This window comes from Aulostomus chinensis, chromosome 22 (assembly GCF_037954235.1).
Source record: "Aulostomus chinensis isolate RoL2024-O1b breed Wild chromosome 22, RoL_Achi_v1.0, whole genome shotgun sequence".
Taxonomy (NCBI): Eukaryota; Metazoa; Chordata; class Actinopteri; order Syngnathiformes; family Aulostomidae; genus Aulostomus; species Aulostomus chinensis.
In genome coordinates, this window is record NC_141341.1 from 6,599,604 (window position 1) to 6,617,063 (window position 17,460).

At 43.7% G+C, this 17,460-nt stretch overlaps 2 protein-coding genes across 5 annotated transcripts; both read right to left on the reverse strand.

The window, feature by feature from the left end:
• Positions 1–138: 138 nt before the first annotated feature.
• mapk15 (mitogen-activated protein kinase 15) lies at positions 139–9,974 on the reverse strand. 3 transcript variants are annotated; one of them, XM_086193861.1, is made up of 14 exons: positions 9,462–9,974; positions 7,459–7,557; positions 7,025–7,054; positions 5,893–5,983; positions 5,521–5,651; positions 4,601–4,764; positions 4,305–4,444; positions 4,167–4,224; positions 3,597–3,734; positions 3,088–3,193; positions 2,637–2,955; positions 1,807–1,943; positions 1,595–1,690; positions 139–1,188 (listed from the first exon to the last, which is right to left on the reverse strand). In XM_086193861.1, the coding sequence occupies exons 1-14, from the start codon at positions 9,549–9,551 to the stop codon at positions 994–996; spliced, it is 1,794 nt and encodes a 597-aa protein (XP_086049987.1). In that variant the 5' UTR covers positions 9,552–9,974; the 3' UTR covers positions 139–993. The 3 variants fall into 3 exon arrangements, with proteins under 3 accessions (XP_086049987.1, XP_086049988.1, XP_086049986.1); XM_086193862.1 differs by having other exon boundaries at positions 1,538–1,690; positions 9,493–9,973; XM_086193860.1 differs by having other exon boundaries at positions 1,538–1,690; positions 9,462–9,973.
• Positions 9,975–12,915: 2,941 nt separating this feature from the next.
• Positions 12,916–17,323, reverse strand: vps28 (VPS28 subunit of ESCRT-I). Of its 2 annotated transcripts, none has more exons than XM_086192882.1 (10): positions 17,265–17,323; positions 15,667–15,762; positions 15,528–15,556; positions 15,232–15,269; positions 15,033–15,122; positions 14,835–14,940; positions 14,617–14,718; positions 14,305–14,358; positions 14,129–14,220; positions 12,916–13,551 (listed from the first exon to the last, which is right to left on the reverse strand). In XM_086192882.1, the coding sequence occupies exons 2-10, from the start codon at positions 15,707–15,709 to the stop codon at positions 13,431–13,433; spliced, it is 675 nt and encodes a 224-aa protein (XP_086049008.1). In that variant the 5' UTR covers positions 15,710–15,762; positions 17,265–17,323; the 3' UTR covers positions 12,916–13,430. The 2 variants fall into 2 exon arrangements, with proteins under 2 accessions (XP_086049008.1, XP_086049009.1); XM_086192883.1 differs by having other exon boundaries at positions 17,215–17,300.
• Between the last annotated feature and the right edge of the window lie 137 nt (positions 17,324–17,460).

Consider the following 17,460-nt stretch of genomic DNA (forward strand, 5'->3'; position numbering starts at 1 on the left):
GCCTGCTCCCTAATTTAGCTGCATTTAAATGAGGAGAGCGGTTGGAAGATTGCAACACGCAGGCTTCTGAAGTGACAAAAAACACAACAAAACAAAACAAAACAAAACCCAAACATCAGCACCAAAACTGTAGTTCCAGACAGATCTGGAGTTCTCCAGTTTATTAATGAGCTCCATGCTGTTTGCTGCCACTTCTGTACACATTAGAGGAACAAATCTTATCACTGTTGCATCAAATCACATTCTTGCATATTATACAGTTTTATTTCATGACCTAAAAAGTCCTTAAGCTCACGGCTCATTCGCCTCGTACGGTAGATCCACATGAAGAGAAGAGTCTAGATTAGGATGCTCCTGCGGCAGCAACAACCTACTGCCCCCCAGACTTAGTTTCAAACACTAATTTGTGTAGAAATAAGTAGCTTGTGAATTTCTGACACGATGGACAATTTTCAGCTCCCGATATACGAATCTGCAAATTCCTAGTATGAGACAACAAAAACGGGGCCTTTTGGGGACCCTGCAGGTCATTTGCCCCGAGGCAGCAATCCACTGATGAGAAGAGTAACTGTGCACATCCAACCTGTTAGGACCAGTCATACAGTAGAAGATGCCTGAGGAGAAGCCTGTGTGGTTAAAATGTTACTTTGTAGTCCATAAAGTAGCGAGTAGATATGCTGCAGTGTGTGGGTCATTTTACTCTTTCTACACAGGGGTCCTCTCGTGATCCAGCTTTTGGATTAAAACATGTCGGAGGGAATTTGTGTACATTCTCCATAAACTGCGATAAGCATGAAATCGCATCGAAGGTTACGCACCGTCTCAGACGGTGAGAGGAAATTCAAGTCTCCGTGGATCTTTACAGGAAACAAGATGTGTTTGATGTCACAGTCTGAGCAGTTTATTTTCTTAGCCACATGCCAAACATCCTGGTCCGAGGCAGACTTTGTTATGAGTTCAAACGCTCGTGACACCCTGCTCAAGTGTGGCCAGTTAAGGGTTGTTAGGGGGATTTCGAAGCAGGTTGTCCAGCTCACTCTTGTTGATGGTTCCGTAAGCCTGGGAATAGCTGCCTAGCTTGGCTCGGGGGTCACCTGCAGCTGCCACATTACTGTTAGTCTGAAATACTTTCTTGCTGAACCGGTGTGGCGGCCGACCCTCACGAACGTTAGAGGGGGAGCGCTGGTTCTGCAAGGGAAGAAAAAGAATGATTCACTGAGGAAAGATATACAGAGACAATACAGAACTTATTGCTCCTCACTGGTTCCTTACACAGGCTAATAAATGTTAATATACTTTTATGCATCATGTCTTAAGATCATTCCGTCATCATAGATCCATCCATCCATCCATTCTTCCATTTTCTATACCGCTTCTCCATTAAGGTTGGGGGGGGGGCTGGAGCCTATCCCAGCTGACATTGGGTGAGAGGCGGGGTTCACCCTGGACGGGTCCCCAGTCAATCCCAGGCCTGAACCATGCCGCCCCCTCTTCATCATGTATCTAATTTATATTTTCAAAACTTCAGTGAACTAACCAGATGTGCAGAAGTGACAATCAGTCCTGAAGGCAGAGTTGACTCATTCTTACGAACCAGCGGGTTGGCCTGGGTTTGGGTGAGGGTCGAGGAGAATGAGCGGTTATGGGCCACAGGGGCTGAGCGACCCCGCTGGAGAATCTGGTCCATGGACTAGTGGAAGAGCAAAGGACACAGTGAGCTATAAATTAAAAAGTGAAAAACGGGGTCTGAGTGTAGCCCCGCATGTGATGAAGTAGAATATTGAAGGACTGCGCCTTCATGCTTACGATGCAAGCTTTGGTGCCCTCTGCTGGTGGTGTAGTAACACTTCCCCTGGTCTGTCCCACCAGCTTCCTGCTGGGTGCAGAGGAGTGGTACTGATGAGAGTGACGAGGAGCAGATGCTGGACTCTGAAGGAATACATCTAAATGAGGACAAGGGAAGGATTTCTTTTTCAGTTCTTCATTTAAAACACAATCAAACATTTTTCATCAAAGAAAAAAAAAAAAAAGCCTAATCTTTAAATCTCTCAATACGGGCCAAGATACTTCCCTCACGACAAGACAACCTGAAATTGGTGAAACATTGAATTCAACCAGAAACTCTCATAAACGATAATAAAATAAAAACAACAATAAACAAGAGCACAAATCTCACAGCATATCATGCTGCTTTCAGGTACAGTCGGAGAAATGAATATGTTTTCAGTTGGGAAATTTCTCATAAATGGCCCCTCGTCACAAAAACAACTTGGCAGGGAAGTCAAAATTTTTTGTCAACGGTAGCAATTTTTATATTTATTCACATGTATTGATTATCATTTTGTCATCATATATAATGTGTGTTATGCATTCTGTCCGTGCACAGTTGCTATCATGGGCTGATCGTTTTCATTTGCTCTCCGTTGTCACAGGAAAAAAGTCAAGCGAACAGTAACTCTGAGTGTTAAAATGCAATGTTCCCAAATGATGACTGTCAAGTCCATGAACACAACAAAAACAGAAACGACTCGCAATCGCCAACTTTCCAACATCACATGAATGCAGCATTAACCAGCAGCTCTGGTCCCTGGCTATTCTGTGCCATAAACACTTTTCATTCAGTAACTCTAACTTACTCGGGGCGTGTGTGATTGGGTTATATGTCAGTTTTCCTAAACTGGGGTCAGCTGATGGACTCATCTTGTCCTCAGGGGGGGGAGGCGATGCCTTCACCAGCACATGTTTGGTGACTCCTGTATGTGAAGGCAGGTGGTGCGTCTCATCTGGTTTTTCAGGTTTTGCCTCCTGGTCATCAGCCGAATCACCACTCGCCGTCTCCGAGCTGCTCTCTACTTGTTCCTTCCCCCTGGGCTTCTCCCTGCTACTGACGCCACCTTCTTCCTTTGGCTGGATCAACCTCTGCAGTCCCTGGTTAGTTCTCCTCTCCAGCATCATCTATGGGTCAAGAAGAGGTTAAATCAGCATGATAATATCAAGAAATGCAATTAATGAATAACACTTTTAAGTAATATTGTGTAAAACTGCATCTGCATATTGTCTTGACATAATTTATCACTCATTTTGTACCTCATAAAGTTTGTTGCGGTATTGAACAACAGATAATTGCACATCATCATCGACTGGCAGCACCACATCGTAGTTGAGAGCTGGTTCTTTGGCAGGATTGTGGAACCTCCAGGAACAGAGAAAACACAAAGAGATACAATGTACATGATTGTGTCTCATGGTAATAGAGAGGCATAAAACCAGGAAGGACGTAAGCACCGGTTCCATCTCAACAGCAGTGGGTTTTCAGTTAAATCCCTAAATGGTGTGTAGTAACTAAAGCGTCAGATATTTGAACATTTTGTAACATGCAACATAAAGCACATCAGTAAAAACCACGCTCAGGAATTCCAAAGCTTTTATGTGTCTTTAAAACGTTGGTGGCTAACTTCGCGCGCGGCCCTCTACAGTGATCATTGATCTCTCTAGTCTAGATCTGAAAAATCAATTATAATGTGAAAGCCAACATTAACCTCACAGCAAACCCAGGAGACGAGCAGCGTAGCTGATCCCCGCGTGGGTTTCACTACCTGGCTACATAAGGATGCTGGAGGGCCTGATCAGCTGTCAGCCTCTTATCAGGGTTGAAAACCAGCAGACCCCTTAGCAGGTCCAGAGCATCGGGAGGCACCGACGGCTGTAGGAGATCCTCCAAAGGCACCTGCGGTCTGGCGAAGGAAGACAAAGGGTTAAACACAGAGGAAGACGAGGGGTCAGGAGATGTAGAGGGGTGCTATGACCATCGGAGGATTCCCAGGTCTGAAGTTGACAGATCAAGAGTTGAGCACAGGTCCTGATTAGAGACGTGTCTGCTGTTTCATCCACCGTTTAGTTTTGGAAATTCCAGTTTAGCGTTTCATGTTTGTGCCACGTAGTCAGAGAGAGGCGAGAGTTAGAAAGTTTGTAGAAATATCACTTTTTCCAATTTGAAAATTTAATACCACTACTTGCAGTCACACTGTTTCACAAGACTGAACTCATTTTACACTTTAACAACATATGGTGAAGGGTTCGCTCTTTACTTAATAAAGAAAACTGAAATGGAGGTATATAAATGGAGACATTCTTGAGATTTCCACAAGAAATAAATATTCTCTTACTTCAGTAACATTCGTTGAATGACAGACGATCCGTATTCAGACTTGATGGCGAGAATATCTGAAAATAAATTACATTTAATTGACTGACATCCATCCTTTCTGTCCCTCTCAGGAGCGAAGCAGAGAGGTTTGAGTTACCATCCGGGCCGGGGTGACGTATGGCACTCATGATCTTCTCCACCTGATTGATGGTGGACGTCCCGGGGAACAGGGCTTTTCCCAGCAGCATCTCTCCCAGGATACAGCCGAGACTCCACATGTCTACTCCCTTGGTGTACCTGCAGACAAGGTCGGGAAGCCTCCCAGCTATGAAATCTGTCCTTAACATGGTGAATATTATTAACAAATAATTACTGTTGCAAAAACAAACAAAAAAAATCAAAAACAAAAACAAGCAGAAGCATGACATCACAGATGCTCATCACAGCGGATACCTGGTGGATCCCAGTAGGATCTCAGGTGCTCGGTACCACCTCGTGGCCACGTACTCCGTCAGCGCTGGGTTCCCGCTATCCTCCGTGATCTGGTTGAGGGATCTTGCCAAGCCGAAATCACACAGCTTGACCACACAGTCAGTGTCCAGGAGCACGTTGGACGGCTGTGGTTAAAAACACACACACTGGGATCACTGTCTTTTGATCAGGTTCAGACAAGCAGAGTCCAGCTACGGTAACAACGCTAATATGAGGAGCACAATGTTTTGAACAACACTAAGATTTTTAGACAGAATTCAAAAATAAATGGCACAATTTAAGTGTTACACTGCATTTTCCATATCATGAATTCACACGAAACAGGACATCAATAATTAATTCATAGCGCAATGCTGGTTATTGGAGGGGCAGTGTGTGACATCACACAAACTCCCTTTGAGTTCTCACTTCGCTGTCGGGTCTCTGACTTTCATCCTGGAATTCAGACGTTCATATTGGTGGTCCAGACTTTAATCTCTAACTATTCCTTGATAAAACCTCCCTGACGATCTTGGACTTTGATCTCAGTCATTCTGTCTATCATCTCAATTGGTCATCTCATACCCCAGAGACCCTCAGAACCTCAGACCTAAGACCCTCAGAACATACCCTAGAGACCCTCAGAACCTAAGACCTGAGACCCTCAGAACATACCCTAGAGGCCTTAGAACCTCAGACCTGAGACCCACAAACCTGGCACTGCACTGCCTCAGAGCACCAGCAAAGCACATGCCAAATTTGATGAAGGGATAAACGCTGGTTGAGTTAATCGCGTCAAAGTCAGACACGCATCTTCTCGCATTCATGGTTCATGTCGAGTCTAAGAACTCATTTTTATGAATTTCAGACGTCTGCTGTTCTTCAATATTCTCCTGGCGTACCTTTAAGTCCCTGTGGATGACACTTCCTGAATGCAGATATTTGATGGCTTTTAAGAGCTGGTACATGACATAACGCTTATGGATGTCCTTCAGTAAAGTTCCTTTCTTAATCACTGCATGCAGGTCGGTATCTGGAGCGGAACAAAGGAGATAAGACAACTGTTACTGAGGGGTCGACCGCTGTGTGAGCCGGTCACAGCTGCTCAGTTAAAATCACAATCAACACACACACACACACGCGCGCAGACACACACACGCGCACACACACGCGCACACACACCTTTTCAGAATCCTGTTTGTAAGACTGAGCGATCAGTAATTGCCTGTGTGGCTCAGCTGAGATGTGACAGGACAGCCGCCTCCAGAACTCACCCATGTACTCAAAGACCAGATAAATATCTTTATCATTTTTCGCTCTGATGACATTTAGAAGTGTGACGATGTTGGGGTGCTCTCCAAATTCCTACACATACAGAAGACAGATTTTTAATAAGACAATCCACACACACACCTATTCACACACACACACACACACACACAGAAAACACACACACACTGGCAAGTGGTGTGAACCTTAAAAAAGCAGCAGGTTATTGTGTCATGCTCTGTGTACACAACAGAGAATGAGTCAGGTTACAAAACAGCCACAAGGTTACAACAGTTTCACTGGAAAATGACACAGCTCATCAGATGACGTAACTGAAGGCTCCATGAATGTAGGTCAGCGTGTTTATACTCTGTTTTCATTCAATCTCTCGGAATCATTTGCAAATGATAAATAAAGTTTGATTGAATGAATGAACGTCAAAGTCACCGGCGCGTCTATCGTAATAAAGTTGAGAGAAATAAAGAAAACCAATGACAAAAGGAGTCTTGAAAATACGTCAAAGCAACAAACTTATTTAATCAATTTATTTGGCTGATACACAATCAAAATCATATTCATATCATATTCCCGTTTTGTCAATTTTGAAAAATGTTTAAATAAAAATTAAAAATTGTCTTCATTTTAAAAATATTTTTAAAAGCCCTTGAGTCAAATATCTACTGCTGCGTTTCCTCATCATCGGTTTTTAATAACATCTATAAATAGAAACTAAAGTTACGAGGGAAGAAGAGGAGACTTCAGCAAAACCGGGTCGATATCTTTATTGGACTTGCGCCAATAAATCAAAACTTGACCAGAAACTGCTGACACTCGTCTAAAATCATTGTGCATCCCTACTCTATATATGGCATAAGAATATTACCCCGAGTGCATGTTTGACCCAGGCATGATTCTACAGAAAAATATGAGGAAGAGGGCAGGAAAAACAAACAGTGTTGGGCCAGAATAAACAGAGCAAATGCCCTCAGACAGTGTTCTCTGATCGTTGTGTCTGATAACGTCACTTCTAGAATTCAAAATATTAACAAATATAAGATAAAATATGGTTGTTTGGTTATTGGGATTTCATTTGAGTCTATATGAGAGAGTGTAACATGTGTTTGCTGTTTTTGTTACCTGCAGGAACATGATTTCCCTGAATGTTCGCTGCAAATAGATGACAAAAAAAAGAAACAAAGTCAAGATGTGAACTCTACAAGCCACATGCGGCAGTAAACTAGACACACACAAAGCTCACGTCCTACTTAATTATTAGCCAAACTCTTTTTTTTTTTAACTTAGGGAGAGAATTTACGCGCAACAGCTGCATCCCAACAAGCTAAAGCTGCAGCATAGCAGCAGAATCACTAGAAGTTTTCATATTTCAAGGTTTCCTATCATTTTTGCAGTTAATGGATGTTTGCACCTTAGTCACATATTGCAATGTGTTTGATTTGGACATAATCCACAGGCATTGCGCCATCCTACCATGAGTCCTCAATAGATGTTGTGCAGGTTTTATGGGAGCTACTGAGCTAGATGATATTTATGATAAACCTCAGATAACGTACCTGTGCATCTGTCCTGTTTCTGAAGGCGTCGAAAATCTTCTTCACAGCTACAATCTCTCCTGTCTGCCTGTCAAATGCCTTCCATACGATCCCATACGCCTGAGAAAGAAGCACAACATGGTCAAGACAACAGAGCCAGACTGATTCTTGCCTCTGCAGGTTTCTATCCTGCACCAAGACAAGCTTAATGGAAAGACAACACCAAACGTGACAGTGCAGGTTAGCAAGACACACACAGGAAAATAAAACTGGGAAACATGTTGGGAGTCGGGAATATGGGAACGCTGAGGTTGAGCAGCATGCCCACTTCTGAATGATTCAGAGATCTAAAGCTGGAAAGTTTTCTAGTCATTTGAATTCATTTTGAAACTTTCATTCACTAATAAATTATCATTTATGAATTATGCCCGGGCTGCACGGTCGTGCAGTGGTTAGCAATGTCGCCTCACAGGTGCTCAGGCACGGGATCTTTCTGTGTGAGTCTGCATGTTCTCCCTGTTCCTGTGTGGGTTCTCTCTGGTACTCCTGCTTCCTCCCACAGTCCAAAGACATCAAGAGGGGACGAGGCTGATTGATACTCTAAATTGACCGTAGGCGTGACTGTGAGTGTGAATGGTTGTTTGTCTCTATATGTTGGCCCTGCGATGGACTGGTGACCTGTCCAGGGTGAACCCCACCTGTCGCCCGTAGCCACTGCGATAGGCTCCAGCCCCCCCCCCCCCCCACGCGACCCTTAATAGGAATAAGCGGAAGACAATGGATGGATGGAAGGATGGAATTATACCCTCGATTTAAGTCACCGCGCCACCTAGTGGTTACAGGAAGTAACATGGAAGTCACACACATTTGATTTACACTGCAACATAATGCATAATAATTGTGTGTGTGTGTCTAGCACCACCTAAGATGCACACTGCGGCATTAGTCTGCTCCTTCATGCAAAATCCAAATCTTCTTAGGTTTCACTTTCCTCTCTTCAGAGCAGCCACAGATGCTGACACACACAGGGGTGTGTAATGTTTTTCTCGTCACACCTTGAAACTTTAATTAGGGCCCAAGTATGAAAGTGCCAGGGGCCAAAAGTTCGCTGTGATAGTAACATGCTACCTGAGTGCTTTGTCTTGACTATAAAGTGGATGAAATTTTCGGACATTTGAACACAACGTAGTCTTATGTGCCTTTTAAAGAACAACATTCAGAGTAAAACATATAAGCTGCAGAGGGAAGCTGAGGGCATGACCTCTGAGCATGACCTCTGAGTCCTCAACGGGAGCTATGACCCTGGCTCTTGTCGAGGGAGACTGAGGGTGTCGATGAGGGCGGTGCAGCAGGTGATAACAAGGCTGTGACATCACGCTGTCACTCGAGACACCTTCATGAAGCTCTGATGACTTAATGCCTGTAGTTAAAAACATATGAGCTAGCAGGGAGGAAATGGGTTTTAAGAAAGCCTCAGTAGTTAAGTTCCCTTCCCTCCACATCCTGCTCTCACATAAAATCTGGCTCATTACCACATATGATGCTTCTATCAGTTGTAAACATGTTGAACAGCTGGGAGTCTCAGCCACCTTCAGGTATGTCTATTAAGCAAACATGACACGCATACGTGGCAGCAAAAACCAGCTGGCCGTTAATAACAAAGCTGCAGCTTGTGAGTCTCTGTGGAGAGTCGATGGAAAGAAAACCAGGTTGTTTTTAATTCTGAGGCGGCTGAGCCAGTGGAGGGAAAAACACAGCTCCTCACACACATCAGCTGATCTGCAAGGAAAAGAGTTTGTCCTGCCAGAGTAAATAAAGCCCTGGCTTACAACAAAACCTTTCGTCTGGAGAATTTCAGGAATTGCTCTTATGATCAAAGTACAACAGGAATGCAAAAACAGGGCTAATGTAGGTGTAGAGAGGGTAGTAGAAACGAGACAGGCTGTAAACTGAAACTGACTCATGTTTAAGGGTATAATCACTCCTTTAAAATCCATTAAATCCAAGATTTAAAAACAACTCACCCCTTTCCCGAGTCTTTTCTTCATTTCATACCTCAGGGAGATGTGCTCCTCCACCTCGGACACACTCCTGGATTCATACAGTTTGTTCATCTCGATGAGTTTCTCCTCCTTGTCACGCAGGAAATCATCACCGCAATCTCGGACTAGCTTGAACCATATTGAGCCTCCGGTTTCAGCCCCAGGCAACTGTTGAATGACTGCGGTGAAGTCAGCACTTGACAATTCAATCACTCACTTGACGGTTTAAAAACAAACTGGACGCTTTTTTTGTCGCACAACGCACCGCGTTTACTGACGCCGCGGTGCTAACCGATGACGAGCAGCAGGTAACTTTAGTGTCTTTAAGTTATATATGTAAAAAAAAAAAAAATCGTGAATCAGTCTTTTTAATATTTCCTGAACCAGTCTTCAGGTAGTATTCAAATCCCACTACCTGGTTGGATACTCCCACAGTGTTGCTGCTAACCGACGAGACGTGCAGTTTTGTCACTACTTGTCGTCTTGGAAACGGTGCGGCGACTGCTACGCAGTTCTTAAAGGAGCCGCCGCACAAACTAAAAACTTCCTGTTACGCCTACACTCGCTGTTGTCATGGTGACTAGAAGGCGGAAGGAAGGAAAAAACATTCAACTTCTAGGTCTCGCCATGAAGGAGAGCTGAACAGTTAATCTAAACCTGATTGGAACACAACAGGGCCCTTTGCAAATGTCAGAATGTGTCATTTCAGTGAGGTTTTCAATTAAAATGTGAATGACACAAGTTGCTGGCCCAATTTGATGTTGTAAATCATACTACAATAGCAGCATCAAAATAACCGCAATTACATTTATTTCTTTATTTTACAAACCTGGCCCCCCCCCCAGTGCATAGCACTGAAACAGCACTGGTCAGAGTCTCTAATGATCTTCTTATAGCTTCAGACAGAGGTCTTGTCTCTGTGCTTGTCCTTTTGGACCTCAGTGCTGCATTTGACACCATCGACCACAGCATCCTGCTACAGAGACTAGACCATGACATTGGGATTAAAGGAACTGCCCTAAAATGGTTTAAGTCCTACTTATCTGACAGGTTTCAGTTTGTTAATGTTAATAATGACCATTCGGAGTATAGCAGAGTTACATATGGTGTACCACAGGGTTCAGTTTTAGGACCGATTCTCTTCACTCTTTACATGCTCCCATTAGGTGACATAATCCGGAAGCACTCGATCAACTTCCACTGTTATGCAGATGACACACAACTTTACTTGTCGATGGAGCCAGACGACACAAGCCAGTTTACTCATCTGCAAGACTGCCTGAAAGACATTAAATCCTGGATGTCTTCTAACTTCTTAATGCTCAATTCAGATAAAACTGAGGTAATCATTTTTGGACCTAAACACCACAGGGACACACTCTTGAATCGGATCTCTACTCTAGATGGCATCACCCTAACTTCGAGTACAACTGCAAGGAACCTTGGGGTCATTTTTGACCAGGACCTTTCCTTCAGCTCCCACATAAAGCATGTGACTAGGACCGCCTTCTTCCATCTGCGAAGTATCGCTAAGATTAGGAATATCCTTTCCCAGAGTGATGCTGAAAAACTGGTGCATGCATTTATCACTTCTCGGCTGGACTACTGCAACTCTCTCTTGTCAGGATGTCCTAAATACTCTCTAAAGAGTCTCCAGCTGGTCCAGAACGCTGCAGCGAGGGTTTTGACGGGAGTTAAGAAGAGAGAACACATCTCTCCCACTTTAGCTTCTCTCCACTGGCTTCCTGTAGGATCTAGAATCGACTTCAAAGTCCTTCTGCTAACTTATAAGGCTCTCAATGATAAAGCTGCATCCTATTTGAAAGAGCTCATTAGTCCCTACTGTCCGACCAGAGCACTCCGCTCCCAGAATGCAGGTCTTTTAGTGACTCCCAGTATCAATACAAACAGACTGGGAGGTAGAGCTTTTAGTTACCGGGCTCCTCTACTGTGGAACCAGCTCTCTCCATGGGTCAGAGAGGCAGACACTTTAACTACGTTTAAGTCCAGGCTTAAGACCTTCCTCTATGACAGAGCCTTCAGTTAGGACTGGTTCAGGTAGCTCTGAACCATTGGTAGCTATGCTGCTACAGGCTTAGACTGCTGGGGGACACATCAGGTTACATGGAGCCCTTCCCTCCTCTCCTCTCCCCCTCTCTCCTCCTCTCCTCCCTGCACATTTTTGGAACTGTCATTACCATTACTTGTTGCACTTTGTAGTTTGGCCTTGGTGTCTCGCAGTCTGTCTGTGTTTCCACAGATCCACCAGAACCCCAACCGCCGCCTGCATCGCCCCCCCCCCTCTTATTCCCTACTGTTACACCGGCCTGCGCTCCCCTTCCATGAACCAGTCTGCCATCCAGTCCCCCATCAAGCTGGCTTGCTCTCCCTGCCTCCCCTACCAGAAGCTTCCTTCTTCAGCTGTTATTAACATTTCCGTGTTTCCCACATTTTGTATTGTAAACTGTTTTCTTGTCTGTAACAACATCTACTGCACGTCTGTCCGTCCTGGGTGAGGGATCCCTCCTCTGTTGCTCACCCTGAGGTTTCTCAGATTTTTCCCTGTTAAAAGGGTTTTCTATGGAGTTTTTCCTCAGTCGATGTGAGGGTCTAAGGGCAGAGGATGTTGTTATGATGCCATGTGAAGCCCTTTGAGACAAACTGTTTGTGAAAACGGGCTCTACAAATAAAATAAAATTGCCTTGCCTTGCCCCCCCCCTCTGATAGCTTAGCATCCTTATGCTACAATAGTTTTCAGAGAACTTTCAGGAACATGTCTAAAATAACCACTCATTACTCGTAAACAAGATCACAATTTGAAATCGCTGACATTAAGTTAAGATCTCACTGCTCAGCTTCGCCGTGAGCTTTCCCGACTGATTGCTTATTTGAAGACAATTATCTCTAAACAATTATCTTAGTATTTCCTTAAGTCTTCTGAATTATGTTCATGATGGGGTCGTGTACTCCGCTGTGTGCACCTAATAATTAAAAAAACCCAACAAACCCTGCAGCGAAAAGCCGCATACGTAGTTTCCCCATGAGGTCCATAACATCAGATGGAATAAAGAGGCAAATGACACAAAAGAAGCTGGATGTATATTTTTCACCTTTATTTCTAAAAAGAAGTTACGTGCTTTTGTTTATTAAAAATCGAAACAATTATTTACAATGAGAAATCTTAATATGTTTTCCCTAATGGTATTTGAGGGTTGAAACATATTTTGTGAGCAACATTTACCCACTTAATGTGGCCAAACCCCTCACTTCTACAGAAATGCTGGAGTAAGCATGTTAACAAAAGACAGGGTGAGAAAACACAGAACATAAACCGTTCCTTCCACCTTAGTACAATTATCACTGCCCCGATAATTATTTTGATGACATGTTATAATTCATCAAGTCTACTGAAGCAGACTGAAACACTATTGTAGGGATATACAGTGAAAACATGGAGAAGTAAAACAAAAAAATTCAAATCCTGACCTCAAGTGGCGGGATAACAAATTTGGATACTAAAAAGAAAAATATATTTATATATTCTTTGCAATAATATAAAGGTTTTGGCTGTCGTAACCTTTTCCTCGTGTGCAGACTTTTCCACATAGCATTGTATTGTTCACTTCTGTCAGTGCTCTGCAAACTTCAGTACAAAATTAGAACTTTAGACATCGGAGTACAAAGGTAGAAGTGTTTTTCTTTTTTCTTTTTAAAGGGCAGAATCTAGCTTTCAGGAAGCCCGGTGGAGCTTGTCACCGCACAGAGAAGCAGAGTGGACGAGAGCAGGCAGCACGATGGACCAGAACAGCACACGACATCAATGAGGACAGGAAACGTTTGAGTGTTATGAGACAGAAAAAAACAGACAGGAACTCACTTGCTACAAAGGAGAGTGTAGAGTTTTTTTCTTTTAACTTAACAGGTAGAATAGTGGATATATGGACAGATGATTTAGGAGGAGTGGAGGAAGCGGTTAAAGGCGTTGTAGGCCGATTCCAGGTCAAAGAGCATCTGTCGCACCTGATTATCATCCAACTCATCTGAAGCCGACATGCTGCTGAGTGTGGTCAACCTGGTGAGAGAAGAGGTCTGTGTTTAGGACAGAAACTGGTCTGTGTCCCTCTCTCTCTCTCTCTCTCTCTATTTCACGCACGCACGCATGCACGATGGAGGCTGCCATCCTGCAACTCATCAATCAGGGGTTTGGCATCTTGTTTGAGGACATTTAAAATTCTCCAGGGAATTCTGGCCCTTTTCCGTATTCTCAAACTATCTGGAGCTTAGATACCTCCAGACTGTACTGAAGGTCCCATTGAGAGCTTGAATGACAAAAATAACAACAGTTATCAAATACAGTTTCTCCAAAATAATCTTTGCGACTGATAGAGCGACTGGTACTATCAATGTTGGCCGATTTAGGATGATGACTTGAGGACAAACCAAGATCCTGAACCTTAATCTGACTGAGACCAGCTGACTCTGTGGGTCTCAGCTCCTTAACAAGAGAGGAGAGAAGGGTGTATGTATATGTGTGTGTGTGTGTGTGTGTGTGTGCGTGCGTTCTCGTCTGGATGATAAATAAACACATTTCCGGAGAGGTTGGCGTGTTCCTTGTAACACTATGAACGGGGACGTTGAGTGTTACATACCAAAGGCTGACTTTGTCCTTGGCCTCCGAGTCTGGAGGCATGTTGCTCATTCTGTTCATAGTTTCCATCAGCTCCCGCAGGTCTGGTTGAATCTGATCGGAAATAAGGAAGGTATCCAGTTAAGCCATTGCTGTCATATGTTTGCCATCTATTAAAGTTAGTTGGTATTATTTGACCTCATCCATGGCTCTGATCTCCAGTCTCAGCTTGTCCATCACGGTGATAAACAGCTAAAGGTTGGAGAAAGTCACAAAGAAAAAAATATTTCAACTGTTTTCCAACTTTCTCTCTCTGCAACAAATAGAGCGTACAGCCTGTCTGTTGAGATTTTCCCATAGCTGGACATCAGAAGAGCAAAACCTCTTCAACCACTTAGTTCTTGAACTGCACACATCATCGTTTCGTCAAAGTGCAAATGCAGCATTAATACACGAGCATGCTTCCTACAGAGACACTGAGTGAAGAACTCTGTAAGAGTTGACACATACAGAGACAATGTCAGCAATGCAGCGGTTCAAGTTGCCCTTGTCATCCTTGATGGTGATAGGCCGATCCTCCTTGATCCTCTCCATGGCGAGCGGGCAGTCAAGCTGCCAGAGGAAACGACAAAACCGAGACAATTTGCATCTTATCCACCTTATCACATGGCCACTTTGTGACGACGCAGACAAACGGGTCGGAAAATAAACTTCACATCTGAACTCACTCTGTACTTCCTGCAGAAATCATCGATGGAGCCGACATCAGACCCTTGCACCTGTTTGAAAGCAGCCTTATACTGAACCAGCAGTCTGGAACATGAGGCGGTGTACCTAAACCAGAGAAATCCTCCACGTTAATAAAAGCCCAGGTAACACCGTCATCAGACTTTCACACGTGACACATGAACCCAAGCATCACTCACTCATTAGGGGTGACACAGTCTTTGATGTAAGCTTTCTCCAGGGCCTGCAGGGTCTTGACGACAGCGAACAACTCTGCCATGTTATCATACCTTTGAAATCAGGTTAATAATGAAGTGTTACTGTGGTTGCCGAATTATGAATCCCTAGGCTACTGTGCCTTCATCTTAGACCAGACAACATCATATATTTGACACTTACTTCTCTCGTTCTCTCGCATTTTTGTATAATTTCACTTCCTGAAATGACACAAGTTTGTGGTGATGGCTCTGGTGTGACCGGCATGAAGAATTTCACATATTCTGCTTCAGTTCAGTTGAAGTCATTAAAAAGGAGAACAACATCTGGATTTCTTTGAGTTAAATAGGACTGAACTATTTCGACATGGAATAATCAGACAGCTGCGATTGCATGCCTGTATTCAAGGGTAAGCTCTGGTAACAAGATCCTGATTGACACACACAGTTTTAAATAACACAATGAAAAGTTATTTTTACCTCATACAACTCAGGTTTATTGGCTGGAGCTGTTGGAGATAAAAAAAAGATGAGTACATCACCGGAGTGACAAGGATTCTCCAAAATTGGAAATGCAGAGTTTGCACATTGTAGACACAGTTTAATTTAAGTGCCTTACCTCCTCCTCCAACACCACCTGTGACCGGTATCCCATGGAACATGATGCTGATGTGTTACAGCTTGGTCTGGAGGGAAGTAATGCGGTGTCTAATTTCTGAAATTACAAGGGTGATTTTTTCCTTATCATAATTTGCTACTTGTTTTTGTCTGCTTGAAGTTTGCTGACACTCAAACCCCTTTGTTTGTGTCCGAGCAGGAATCTGCTTGAGGAATGCAGAAGCCTTTAAAGTAGCAGACGAGTTTCAAGGAGGACACACTGCCAGGTCTGGAATATGTTGTTTTTTTAACTGGATGCAAGAACTTTTGACCCCAATAGATTTATAGCCTGACTGAACCAACCTGTGTTTTCGTTCCCATTGGCAGAGTAACCCATGTTTTGTGACTCCAATAGAAAAATGTTTCTCACCAGATGACCACTGAGTCAGACTCCATTAGAAATGATGTAATGATGTCAAATATTAGTAAAAAGGGGACATGGTGACAACCGCATCCCTACGGCCACATCAACAGTATAAAAGGAGATGAATGGCCAGTCGATTTTCAGATGCTTCTGCAGAACTGCGCGGGCTTTGTGCTCCACGAGGACAATAAAGCTCTCTGGACTCAACCTGGCTGGACTCAAGTGCTTATCTGACCTTAATATCCTCCACTAACAGAACCTAGTTGTGTCTGGAACTTTGAAACTGCGACTGAGAAAGAATGTGCCGAGGCTCAGGCAGAAGGAGGCCCTCACTGGGCCTCACAGCCCTGCCTGAAAATCTACATTAGCAACATCACAAGAAGCTGCGTAAATCAAATGCAAAGAGGCAAAACCCTCAAATTAGGCATCTAGTAGCAAGATCAGGAGCTGCTCCTTCAAAACTGACAGGGGGAAAACAGCAACAGAGGCTTTTGGGCTGAATGATGCCCTACATCACTGAGAGCGAAAGAACAGCACCGCCACAACACCAGTTTTTGGGCAGGAGTCACACCGAGTTCAAGCAGCACCAGAAAAAGTAACCTTGCTACAGAGTAATGTGCCAGCAACAGACGAGCATACCACAGCTCCCGAGTCAGGTTCATATTACGTGTCAGTTCATTGAAGCAGGGCACACGTCATTCATCTAATTAATTCATGTCGGTTTTCGTGGGCGACATATGACATTTCGTAATGAGCTAACGTTACTGAATAACCCATACATATTTTGCCATCTATGACAAAGCAGACTTTGAACGCCTTTCCGACCGCATTGGTCCGAAGAGTAGAAGTTTGTTCAACATTTCAACACCTAGCGACGCTCAGATGTGGAATGACGTATCTTTTCTTATCAAGACTTATCAAGCTCTTTCAGCAGGCGGTGACTTTCCACGAGATAGAGGCCGATCACTTGCTTTCAATGTTGTTTTGTCAAATTAGCTAGCTCGAAGAGAGCTACAATGGCTAGCTAGTAGCACTTCCTCATCGAATGAGTATGACTGGGACATATAGACTGCGATTCGTGAAAACGTAAACATGGATGTGGAAGACCATTACTGAATAACAAAACATTCATAAAGCCTTATTTACTTTTGCAATACCGGTAGTTGAGAAACGAAATTAGTAGACAAGCCTCTCACCCCTCGCTAAACTGCTGTGACGTCAATGTAAACACTCTCCCACGAAGACCAGTGACGTTACAATATCAAGCATTAGGTGTTCATTGCGCCTGACGAAAAAACATGACTAAAGTTAACAATTCAAACCCGCATATTGAGAGTTTATTTTAAATTTCTATGTGAAGCGAAACTCAAATTGTCGAGTTAGAATAATAGA